The 12,508-nt window shown below is 37.3% G+C and overlaps 1 protein-coding gene across 3 annotated transcripts in view; it reads left to right on the forward strand.

The window, feature by feature from the left end:
• Positions 1 to 12,508, forward strand: part of CSNK1A1 (casein kinase 1 alpha 1) — a 47,947-nt gene that overhangs the window by 30,442 nt on the left and 4,997 nt on the right. The window contains exons 5-10 of one of the 3 annotated variants that reach the window (XR_006964564.1): positions 398 to 537; positions 1,893 to 1,971; positions 2,971 to 3,045; positions 6,620 to 6,726; positions 7,706 to 7,854; positions 11,463 to 11,867. Coding sequence is in view for 2 of the 3 variants with exons in the window: in XM_047092481.1 (XP_046948437.1) it covers positions 398 to 537; positions 1,893 to 1,971; positions 2,971 to 3,045; positions 6,620 to 6,726; positions 7,706 to 7,854 (550 nt within the window). In the remaining variant the exon portion in view is untranslated. The remainder of the gene's footprint in view (positions 1 to 397; positions 538 to 1,892; positions 1,972 to 2,970; positions 3,046 to 6,619; positions 6,727 to 7,705; positions 7,855 to 11,462; positions 11,868 to 12,508) is intronic. The other 2 variants (XM_047092486.1, XM_047092481.1) reach the window with 2 other exon arrangements.

Here is a 12,508-nt window from a genome sequence, read left to right on the forward strand (position 1 = left end):
ACATTCAGTTTTTGAAACCTCATGCTTGTTTACCAACAGTAACAGGATGTCAGGTTTCATTATGGCACACAGCACGCTTTTCAACTCTGCTATGAAGCATGTATATATTTCTTCACTACTTTTCTAAAGACAGGCTCCCGAGTGTGTAATAAACTGGGCCTGTGAAGTTGGTTCAGCTGACAAGGATCAACCATTTAACTGTATTTGCTTTAACTTGATTTATTGATGAGAACTAGTAAAAACTTACTGGAATGTTAAGTTTGTTCATTATCTGTTTCGCTTACGATACTTTATTTTGATATAGTTGAACAAGGTAGAATAGATGCTGTTGAATGAGTAAGCAGCAGTTCAACTAAGCAAGGTTGGAAACCTAATATCCCTTTATTTTCTTTTAAAGTTATTCCTTATTGATTTTGGTTTGGCCAAAAAGTACAGAGACAACAGGACAAGGCAACACATACCATACAGAGAAGATAAAAATCTCACTGGCACCGCCCGATATGCTAGCATCAATGCACATCTCGGTATTGAACAGAGGTAAGTTTGAAAAATGAATGTGTTTCTCAGATCCATAGCAAAAGCCACTAATGGGTTTTAGAAATATTTTAACTAGTTTCTTATGATGCCTAAAGATGTCTCTTGGCTGAAGATTTGAAGGACGCTTATTAATTCTTTTACCTGTTGAGCTTTAGTCAGTGCTGTGATGCCAGTTAAACGAGAGACCTTTTGTTTCTTTGTTGAAGGTTGTCTCTTGGGGAGAAAATACTCCGTAATGGAAAATTAGAAGCATAAATGTAATTTTATCTTGATGTTTGTTTGTTTACTTGCAACTGAAGACAGTAGTACTTATTTTCTTCACGCTGATCTTGAATTTTTATATTTTAGTGATGCAAGTTGAGTTTGGAAAATAATGTTTTAGTTATTTAGTTTTACAAGGAAAATGTTACCTGAGTCCTAATGAACTAAGTAAGAGGGGGTTGGTGGGCCATCTCATGTTCTGCTTTTCACTCCTACATAAATTAATAGGATCTGATTTGAAGTAAACATTGTCATGATCTCGTTGCTTTTTCTATTTCTTCTATCTTCTATTTTTTTCTGGTCTTTCATCTTCCCTTCCTCTTTTATTGATCAATTTTTATTCCTTAAAACAAGCATAGAAATGATAAATGATATGCTTCTAGGTTCGGGAACCTCAAGAGAAGGATCTTAAGCTTAGGAAATGTTCAGTGTATATGTGTATATATATATTCACATGCATCATTAATTGGCTTTAAAATGTTAATTGGGGAGCTTGGGTGGCTCAGTCAGTTAAGCATCTGACTCTTGATTTTGGCCCCGGTCATGATCTCATGGTTCATAAGTTTGAGCCCCATCACCACGCTGTTGGTGCCCAAGGAACCTGTTTGGGATTCCCTCTCTCTTTGCCCCTACTCTGCTGTGTTCTCTCTCTCTCTCTCTCTCTCTCTCTCTCTCTCTCTCTCTCTGTGTCTCAAAAATAAACAAACTTAAAAAAAATGAAATGCTAGTTTATTTCAGCATCCCTCAAGTTAGTTTTTAGGAGCTTCTGCAAAACTTAAAAGTGTCCTGCTACTTTGTACTTTGTTCTATCTTCTTCATTAACCTCATTTAGAAAGTTGTCTCGCTAAATCCTTTTTGCTCTTTAGAAATTAAATTGCAGGACTGTGTTGGATTTTATAATTTTGTATTCTGTGAGAAAATTTTGTTTAGAAGTAACTCGTTACGAACTTTCTTATTACTTTAAGTACTTTCTTTCACAAGCCACCAAATTGCTCTTTCTCTTCGCTTGGGAAAACTTCTTGTGTACCTGGCTTTTTTTTTCCAGATGCTTTCCATAATAATTCCAGCTTGTAAATTTACATTTTCTTTTCTAGTCGCCGAGATGACATGGAATCATTAGGATATGTTTTGATGTATTTTAATAGAACCAGCCTGCCCTGGCAAGGACTAAAGGTAAACCAGACTTCCATTACCAGTCTTTTTGTTTTGTTTTAAGAATAAAAATACACATTGGAGATGAACTTTAAGGTCCCTTTGAAACTTAAAGCTTTCTGAGAGTGAATTAACTTTATTTTAACCTTTTATTGGGAAAATAAAATCTGATCGCTTCAGCAAGAATTAATAGAATCCCATTGTCAGGCCTGAAGAACAATTTCCTTTGGGACAGTAAGCAGATACCCACTGGTAACCAGTAGCTTTATCTGAATGGAAATTGACGTGGGCTAATTAAAGGTGGAGGCTTTCTGATTTTGATGTGTTGCCAGTGTGTTGAAAAGGAAGACTTTTATGTGTAGTAAAACTGGTTCGTCTAGTAGTACTACTAGCTATATTATTTAATTATCCTAACATTTGCTCCTATTAATTAGGAGTTTCACCTTGATTTTTGTGAGTGTCTGTTAATGATAAAATCACTGTGTCCTAGAATTTAATGGCTATTCTGATACTTTATTGTTCCTTTAAAGGAAAATGGTCCCTGTGTTTATTTAGCATCTGTGAATTAGATAAATTGCTCAGTGCTTGTGTGGATAGCTCTATCAAAAATGAGTAATTTTTACACTGGAAAAGTATTTTGACGTAACGTAACTTACTAATGTTACTAAGTGATGAGCACTTTTGTTGGTATTGAGCTGCCTTTACTTTTGCCCTTGTGTTGACTATTGATTATGAAAACACATTTCAGATTTGACTTCACCCATTTTTACTTAAGTCATATTCCTATTAGACTTACCCTTTCCTAATAGCTAAAAATGTTCTTGAGGTAGAAACACCGGTAAAGAGCTATCAGTTTGGGTGGGGGTTGGGTGTGTTTTATTTACTTTGATTTGGTTTTAATTCTAAGGTATGATTTCTCTTGAATCTCATGTTGACATTTATGTCTAGTGGGTTAAACTAACACGGTTCTTCTCGATAGTATTGACTATGTCTATGTGGTTTGATTCTTATTTTCCACAGGCTGCAACAAAAAAGCAAAAATATGAAAAGATAAGTGAAAAGAAGATGTCCACTCCTGTTGAAGTTTTATGTAAGGCAAGTGTGCTTGAGGCCTTTTTTTTTCTTTTTTTTTTTCTTTTTTTAAATAATAAATAATCCAAGAAGAGGGAGCATTTTACTTGCCTGTCCTGGAACTTAAACATCCTATGAGGTAGCTGGCTACTACCATTTTTAATTTACTTTTTGATGATTCTAAGTATCTTTAAGAGTAGCTTGAATATATGAGCCATTTTATTTTTTAAAAATGTCTACTTATTTTAAGAGATTGGAAGAGGGAGAATCCCACGCAAGCTTCACACGAAGTACAGAGCCCTATGTGGGACTCCATCCCGCAACCTCAAGATCACAACCCAAGCTGATACCCAAGCTTAACTAGCTAAGCCATCCAGGCATCCCTTTAGGAATCATTTCAAATAAGTATTTTATGTTTCTCATTTGTTTGGGTTCTGTAATCTGTTAAAAACTAGAGGGGGGAAAAAAGGGCATGTAAAGTTGTCTAGTGGAACCTCACTAGTTCATGAGAAAATAAATATTCTCATCCCTAAACTGGTGCCAGAAAATAATGGATATCGGCAGTTGGCAGGCATATCAAGGAGTAGGGAGACAAAGGCATATCACAGTATTCCAAAAATAGCCAATGGCGGACAATACAGGCGACAGTTGGAATCAGGCTCATTTCTCTTAAATCTCAAGCTTTGTAGAGAAGCCTAGGAGTTGAGAATGGAGAGTTGTCAGTTTCATGTTGGATAACCATGGTCTCTTACATAGAAAGAAAACCACCTGGTCATCTTTGAGACAACAGTGGCGTAACCGACATAATTAGAAGACCGTATATAATTATATAGTTGGGTGTTGGGAAGTCAACATGGAGTTGAAATAGTACTTTGTGGAAGGGGGAAAGTGGTGTTTTTATGTCTCCCTATCCGCAAATTTCCTTTTTCCTTCTCCACATCTACAGTTAAAGGAGGGATTGGGGTGGGTAAGAGACTATGTTCTTTTCTGAGATTCGGGATTTGTTTTAAATTAATAAATACATTGTAGGTCCATGAATAAAATGTTCTTGTCTTAATGGTGCCCCCAGATAACTTTTTTTTTGTTTTAAGTTTGTTTTTGAGAGGGAGACAAAGAATCCCAAGCAGGCTCCATGCTGTCAGGGCAGAGCCTGATGCAGGGCTCGATCTCACGAACCATGAGATCATGACCTAAGTAAGCCAAGATCAAGAGTCAGGTGGATGCTTAACCTACTGAGTCACCCAGGCGCACTCCCCCCCCCCCCAACTTTAAAATCTGTATACTTCAGGAAGCAAAACATATTTTCTGTACGCTACTATTTCTGTGCAGCAGAATGATTCATTTGGCTTACCGGGAAAGTCAGCCATTTTTCAGGAAGAGAAAGGGAGTGTTAGCACATCGTCTGCTTCTGGGTTACGTATTAATTTTGATCTAGAAATTGTGAACTAGGTCTCACTTTCTGGATTAGCCACATATAATTGTCAGGGTGCAGTGAACACAGAGTATTAGTATTATTAAAAAGTAGTGAGGGGCGCCTGGGTGGCGCAGTCGGTTAAGCGTCCGACTTCAGCCAGGTCACGATCTCGCGGTCCGGGAGTTCGAGCCCCGCGTCGGGCTCTGGGCTGATGGCTCAGAGCCTGGAGCCTGTTTCCGATTCTGTGTCTCCCTCTCTCTCTGCCCCTCCCCCGTTCATGCTCTGTCTCTCTCTGTCCCAAAAATAAATAAAAAACGTTGAAAAAAAAAATTAAAAAATAAAATAAAATAAAAAGTAGTGAGATTGTTTTCAGTCTCGTTACAGTGGTAACTACTTCATATCTGTATTAGTTACGGCATTGGTAGTTTTCTTTTATGAAGGTTTTGCCTGCCGTCATAAGATAGCAGTGCATGAAGTATACTATTTGACTTTTACTTCTGGTTGTTTAGCTCTATTTGGAATGCATAAATGCAGGCTCATCTGGTATGTGCTGTTTAATGTCTTGTTAAGAATTTAGGGGCGCCTGGGTGGCGCAGTCGGTTAAGCGTCCGACTTCAGCCAGGTCACGATCTCGCGGTCCGTGAGTTCGAGCCCCGCGTCAGGCTCTGGGCTGATGGCTCGGAGCCTGGAGCCTGTTTCCGATTCTGTGTCTCCCTCTCTCTGCCCCTCCCCCGTTCATGCTCTGTCTCTCTCTGTCCCAAAAATAAATAAACGTTGAAAAAAAAAAAATTAAAAAAAAAAAAAATTTAAATAAAATGTATAATATACTGATTAGTTTCAGCTGTCCATTCTCGAACAGTGAAATAATATAAGAATAAAAGCTGTTTACATATATGCAGTCAATAAAGATGAATGTTACAAGTATATCCATTTTATCCTACCTTAGTTTTCTGGATACGAGAAATTTCTCAAAATTGGAAGGTTGTGGGAAGAGACTGTCTCTTTTAACGTAAAGCTCTTCACATATATTTGAGGGGAAGGATGCAGGGATTTTTGTTTTAATATTTTACATTTCTATGTTGGTGATGGCAAAATCTTTTTGGTGATTAATATCTATAGGCTCAGGGACGCCTGGGTGTCTCAGTCGGTTAAGCATCAGACTACAGCCCAGGTCACAATCTCATGGTTTGTGGCTTCAAGACCCACACTGGGCTCTGTGCAGATAGCTCACAGCCTGGAGCTGTTTCTGATTGCATCTCCCTCCCCCCCCCCCCCGTCTCTCTGCCCCTCCCTCCCTCCCTCTCAAAAATCAGTAAACAACAACAACAACAACAAAATACAGGCTTAGAGATGTTTATATACATTTTTGAGAATCTTTCCTAAGAAACTGAAAATGGAAAAAGTTTATGCCCACAGGTGTTCTTACTAGTATTGTTTAGAAAAGAGAAAGATTTTAATTGCCTAAATGGCCAGTTACAGGGAACTAGTTAAGTATGATGTATTCACTCGTTTGGATGTTGTACAGCCATTCAGAAGCTTATGAAGAGGTTGGAAAATGACACAGAAAGATACTTGGAATATAATGTTGGTGGCAAAACAGTAATATGTAAATTATGTAAATAAAATAACAGTTGCGGAAAAAAGAAAAGGCAATCCCAGTCTTCGTAGGACAAAGCATTGGATTGATCTGTATCACAATATTGGTTGCTTTGTATGATTGCACTCTCGGTGATTTTACTTTTCTGTTTATGTAAGTATATTCTACTACAAAAAAGAAAGTAATTTCAGAGTCTGAGAGAAAGTGCCTGTTCACTGTGCCTTTGTGGCAAATAACATTACCGGCCTCGATTTTGTCATTTGTTCATTGTTTTCCATTGAGTTGTTAGATGTTGATAAGGTAATAAATTAACAAGTGGGTTCTCCAAGTTATTTAAGGACATAATACTGTAGGGAAAGGAACCATATTTTCTCTGTACATGATGAAGTGGTCAGAACAATGAAATTTTATTAAATTTATGAGGATACCAAGTCATATTAGTTGCGTTCTCAGATCTTATGGCAAAGTAGTAGTAAAGCACTGTCCTCAAAAACAAGTTTTACTTGCATTTTTAAATGCATTTATTTTTCTGTCTTAAATAAGTTGTTTTGTTTTTTTACTTTGTGTTTTAACTCTTGAACTTGTAGGGGTTTCCTGCAGAATTTGCCATGTACTTAAACTATTGTCGTGGGCTGCGCTTTGAGGAAGCCCCGGATTACATGTATCTGAGGCAGCTATTCCGCATTCTTTTCAGGTCAGTTTTTAAGGTGTTTTTAAGACTAGAGACTCCAGGGAAGGAAATTAGTCAAATCCACCCAAGACATCTGTTCTGACAAGTAGCGAAATAAAGTGACTCTAACCAGTATGAATAAAATATTAAGAAATTTGAGTTCGTTTGGCATGTTTCCATTGTGATGCAAACGTGCTTGCAATTATTTTAGCTTGGGATGGAGAAACAGTTACTCAAACTCAGAGAATCTAACCTTTCCATGATAATGGCAACTCATATTGCAATTCAAGTGACTGTTGGTGGTCCTTGGAACACTAACTTTGCTATGGAACCCTATTTAATATCAAAATTAACAGCAATTTACATACGAGATAGTTATGGGGTGTATGATGGTGTGGGAGCAGGCCTCATACTCTAGGGTTCCCTGGTGCAACCCAGAAATGGTCTTGAGCGGATGGGGGAGGGAGATAGAGTGCATGTGGCTGGAAATCTTAGTTGGAAGAGAAGAAGAATTGGGGTAATTCTCTAAGTCCAGGAAAGTCTGCTTTCCAAGCCACCAGCATACACATCCACACACACACACACACACACACACACACACCAAGCTTACATTCTCATACCTACTCTGATTTGTTCTTAGAAGGTGCTTCCTATTTGGATGTTTCCCTAGGTAATTGACAGCTTGAGTGCTGTTCATTACCACTCCCCTGCCTCTTTCAAGAAAGTTTAAAAGTCAGCTTCTTTTTGAAAAAGGAGATTTATTCTTATTGAATACATCAGACTGAAGTGTGGTGACATCATTTTCCTTCAGTTGTGACTTGTAAAAAGTGAAACTGAAGAGTTAAAAAGTCACGTATATGGAAAGAATTCTTTTAGGAGCTACCATAATTAGAGAAAATACTACCATTTTTCTAAAAAGTGCCCTCCCTGTTTTGCAGGTTCAGTAGAGTGTTTAGCCAGACTCTCTTATTAAAGGATTAACACATCATTTTCTGTTTTCCAGGACTCTGAACCACCAGTATGACTACACATTTGATTGGACAATGTTAAAGCAGAAAGCAGCACAGCAGGCAGCCTCTTCAAGTGGGCAGGGTCAGCAGGCCCAAACCCCCACAGGCAAGCAAACTGACAAAACCAAGAGTAACATGAAAGGTTAGTAGCCAAGAACCAAGTGACGTGACAGGGAACAAATTGAACACAAAATTGGGTAATTCCTTCATTTCTAACAGTGTTAGATCGAGGAAGTGGTTTTGAAAGAAGTAAAAATTTGGCTCTGTGTTTTTACAAAGAGACGTCCTTGGAAAATTTGACTACTAACTTTAAACCCAAATGTCCTTGTTCATATATATATGTATATGTATTTGTATATACATATATGTGTGTATATATTATATCATTTCTCTTGGGATTTTGGGTCATTTTTAACAACTGCATCTTTTTTACTCATTCATTAACCCTTTCCAAAATAAACATTTGGTGTTGGGAATATGGTATACTCAATCAATCCAAAATCCTAGACCTAACACTTGTTGATTTTTAATAATGAATCTGGTTAGCTGTGGTATTTTGACTTTCAGACTAACAGTGTTAAGAATTTTTCTGCATGTTAATGCTGTAGCATTTAAAATGAAAAATGGTGAACATGGTCCGATTTCCAGAGGTGGTGCGTCTGGCATTGCCCCCAAAGTGTCTATCTTCTCGGTTGCGGAGCATCTCATTTACGTTCTTAAATGCTCAAATAACTGAAAAGCTCGACACATCTTTCCTACTCAAGAACCAGATCTCTCTTTTGGTTGCTATTTAACTACCTAGGTTCTTAATTTTAAAATGCTTGTTTTGTTTTGGGCTTTCTTTTATGGAACCTTGCAAATACTCAGGGTCTGGGAATTCATTGTGGAATTGAACTCTGCAGTTAGGCCTTGCAAATTGGAAAAAATTGGGGCAAATGCCACTGAACTGCTAGTCTCTTTCCTTTCTGTCTCTGGCACTCTTGGTGCTACTAAGGAGTAGAACTGTTGGGGCACATTCTTGTCACTGTTGCCATACAGTTCGACTCCCGAGTTTCATGGTTTTTGTTTGCTTTTCTTTACCCCCGTTGTTCCCTTTCTGGGGCTTACCTCCTGATACCTGCCTACTTTCTGGAAGGGGTGGGCAGGTAAGGTTTGGTTTTTGTGGTTTCTAATTATTTCATTTCTGAATGCTCTAGTCTGAACCTAGCCTTCTTTGGGCTATATTTTTAGTATTGTATCTGAACAATTTGGTAATTTAAAAACAGATTCCGATCTGAGGTTACTTTTCAAGAAGGAGAATTCACTGGTGTCATCCTCATCCCAGCAGCTCATCTGTTAGGAATGAAGTTGAGATTCTTTTCTTCAACATTTCTGTATTGGGGGAGGATTCACAGCTGAAAGCTTAGCGTAACGGGGGTTCTTAGGTGATGAAATTTCCGCTCAGGATAACAAACACTGATGCTTGCCTCTGCATCTCAGTTGGGACCTAATTGTCCCTTTTGAGTGTTTTAATCATGATATAGCTAATCAGAGTGCCAAACTCTTAATGCGCTAGGTAGCTAGCTGGTATCACTGAGAAACGGTCCTACCAGTGTAACGTCTCTAAACTTAGGACTTGTTATGCCTAACATCTATTAAGGTATTTGCTTTTTTTCATAAAATGAAACCAATTTTTGCCTAAAGCTAGCTGGGATAATAGGATCATCACGAGTTGCAGTTTCTTGAACTAAAATTAGATTGAAATCTCATCTGACCTAGAACATTTCACTTCAGGCATTCAGCAGCCTTCAGAAAGAATTCCCTTATTTTGAGTTAGTTCCATTGTTAGTTTACTGTGTGTCTCTTTCTCAATAAACAAGCAGAATTTTTGTCCTGCCTCATCTAGGTCTTAAAGATGAGAAGTTGGATCCAGTGAGTTAGTATGTTTCCTTGGAAAAAAAAATTGTAATTAAACTTAAGTTTAATCCTTAATTTTGTATTGTAACTATTTTTCATAAAAGCAACTTTAAATATCTTACACAGTTTTCGGGGCACTTGGCTGGCTCAGTAGAGCATATGGCTCTTGATCTCAGGGCCTGAGTTTTAGCCCCACTTTGGGGGTAGAGTTCACCTAAAAAAAAATTTAAAATCTTACAAAATTTTCACGGCAATCATAGACACAGGGTTTATATAAATTACTACATAAACATCAACTTGTAAAATATTGAAAAATTGGATTTTTCATAAAATGCATCCTTTACCATTGACTGCTTTCAGAGAGACATTTTCAGGTGGTATATTTTGATTCCAAGCAAAATACTGCTTGCTACTAAAATGTGCCAGGCCCTGGAATACAAACAACAAAATTGTGTTTGATCTTTGGCTTCTCGAAACGTTTGTTTTGTCTTGGATCTAGAACTTAGTGCCCCAGACAGATCTCATGTGAAATCCCCTCAGTATAAAGCCATGAATGTGTACGGCAGGTTTGAAGGTGGCATGAAATAAGTTTGGGGAGCCTACTTCCCTAACCCCAGCCGTATTTATCCAGACCATCTATTGAGAAATCTCCTATGAAGTCTGGACTTTGAAGACAGTCCCTTTAGGTGACTTACTCCTTATTTCAATCTCTATGTAATTAGGGTGTTTAAAAGCATGTTATTCTCTTAGGGTCCACTACAGTCATTTTTTTATTCAAGGAAGAGCTCCCCTGCAGCTCAACTCTTCACTAATTCCAAGAAATCCTTTCAGTGACGATAACATCATATAATACATTTTTCTGGTTAAAACTTTAGAAGGCACTTACCTAATACATCCTATCAGTTTTTGTTCACGGAATTATATGCTGAGGTTTTCCAAAGCAGAGAATTTGGTTTCTTAAATGTATCTTCAGCACATGAAACTGTATACTGCAGGGATATCTATTCCTGGAAAAATCCCCGGAACTGGTTGACATATTAATATATTTTACGTTACTAGTTTTAGTTTTTGAAAATTGTATATGGGATGTTTCTTCCATGGAAAGGTGTGTGTGTAATAAGTTGTTTCAGCAGTTCACTGTGAATGTCCAAAAAGTCTTTTAAAGTCTGACTTACTCAGCTAAGATGGGTTTATTATGTGTAATAGACTTCTATCCTAATTACTTTTCTAAAGAAAAGATCTTTTGAAGTGCTCCATTCCAAGGCCCATCAAAAGACTAAGAAATAAGGCGTTTCTCATTTCTTGTAAAGCCCACTATGATGTGTACTAATTTTCGGTGCTCTTACGCCACAAGATTATAATTAGTTTTTATACATGTTAAAGAGAAAAATAAAAGATTCACATCTGAGACACTTCCAAATTCATTTCGCTTCCTTTTATTCAGCTGTATGTGATTATCAGGAAAGTAGTTTTTAAGACATTTAAGAAGTACTAAAGGGAAAAGGAAATCTTTTTAGGACATTCAGAATCCAGTTAAGTTCACCATTTCTTTAGTTGAGGTCAGAGATGGGGAGAATTTCAGAAGGTAGTGAAGCCAAAGTTGGATCCTTACATAATTCTGTTATCATCTTAGTCCCTCTGTTCACTACTCCAAGCCGTTGATATTAAGCATAGTTTTATCATAATCACATACGTGGATGTCAGATTGTTGACAGTCAAAACATAGAAATTTTTTTCTATCACATTCTCCTACCATGTCCATGGTCTTCCTTGAATTACCTTCCAGTGTTTACTGGAATTCACCTACCATTTATGTCTAGCTTAACTTTTTCTGACTTCACCAATTGCTGCTAGGAACGTGGCTGGTCACTCAGCAACGTAACCCAAATCACAGGGGAAGACCTTGAAATAATCTGGAGACTGATCTTCTCTGAATACACTCAATCTAAAGAAGTGCCAGAGAGCTGCATCTGCTTGCTGAAATTTTTGTCAGCTTTTTTCATTGTGGACACTACCACTGGAGAGAAAAGAGCTCAGTAACCCAACAGGAAATGAAGACGAGTGTGCAAGAATTGATTTGTGGTCATCTGAATGAATCTCACATCTCCAAGGCTGGCTGGACTTACCAAACATGAACTTGTCAGAAAATCTGGACGATACCACAACAGTCAGAAGACCTAGAGGAGTACAGTGTTGCTGTGACTCAGTGGTGTATAATGCAGACCATCTACCAGTTGGGGAAGGAATCAATTGTAACAGGTATTTCAAGTTCAACAACCTCAGAATTCTGTAATAGGGAAGACAAAAAAAAAAAGAGATACCAGTCTGGTTTTTTTGTTTTTTTTTTTTAAAGGCAGTTGAAGGGGTAATGTGTGTACTAAGTCGTCATTTATCTTATTTGTAGTGATAAAAAAATCTCTTTCCCAACTTTTATTTTTTTTTTTTAGTTTAGCATAGGAAAAGTTATTGTAGCTGTTTGTGTTTTTATTCTTGAGCTTTTATAGTGCCAATCTGATTCAAAATTCTCCAAGTTTGATTATGATTTCTGTGCAGCCAAAAAAAAAAAAAAACGAAAAAGAAAAAACACAGACATGTTAACTAATAATAAATGGCATTACATCATGAATGTGAATACTGCATTCAGACTACTTTTAAAAAGTTATGTCTTCCACTAGGAAAGGATACTGAAATTTAAAAAGCCCATCACAAACTTCAAGCCTTACTATTATATAAATATCCCTTTGAACTAATTTGTGGTTCTATTTAAAAAAAAAAAAAAATCAGGGACATCAGAAATGCATTCATAAATAAGAGCCAGTGTATACTTTTCAGATTTTGGATTAAGGGGTAGAATCTCACTAGTTACATAAACATTTTTTTCCTTTTGCAGATTTGAAAAG

The sequence above is a fragment of the Lynx rufus genome, unplaced genomic scaffold, assembly GCF_022079265.1.
Source record: "Lynx rufus isolate CCGP_SWC_20201006 ecotype Redwood Valley unplaced genomic scaffold, mLynRuf1.p SCAF_1, whole genome shotgun sequence".
Taxonomy (NCBI): domain Eukaryota; kingdom Metazoa; phylum Chordata; class Mammalia; order Carnivora; family Felidae; genus Lynx; species Lynx rufus.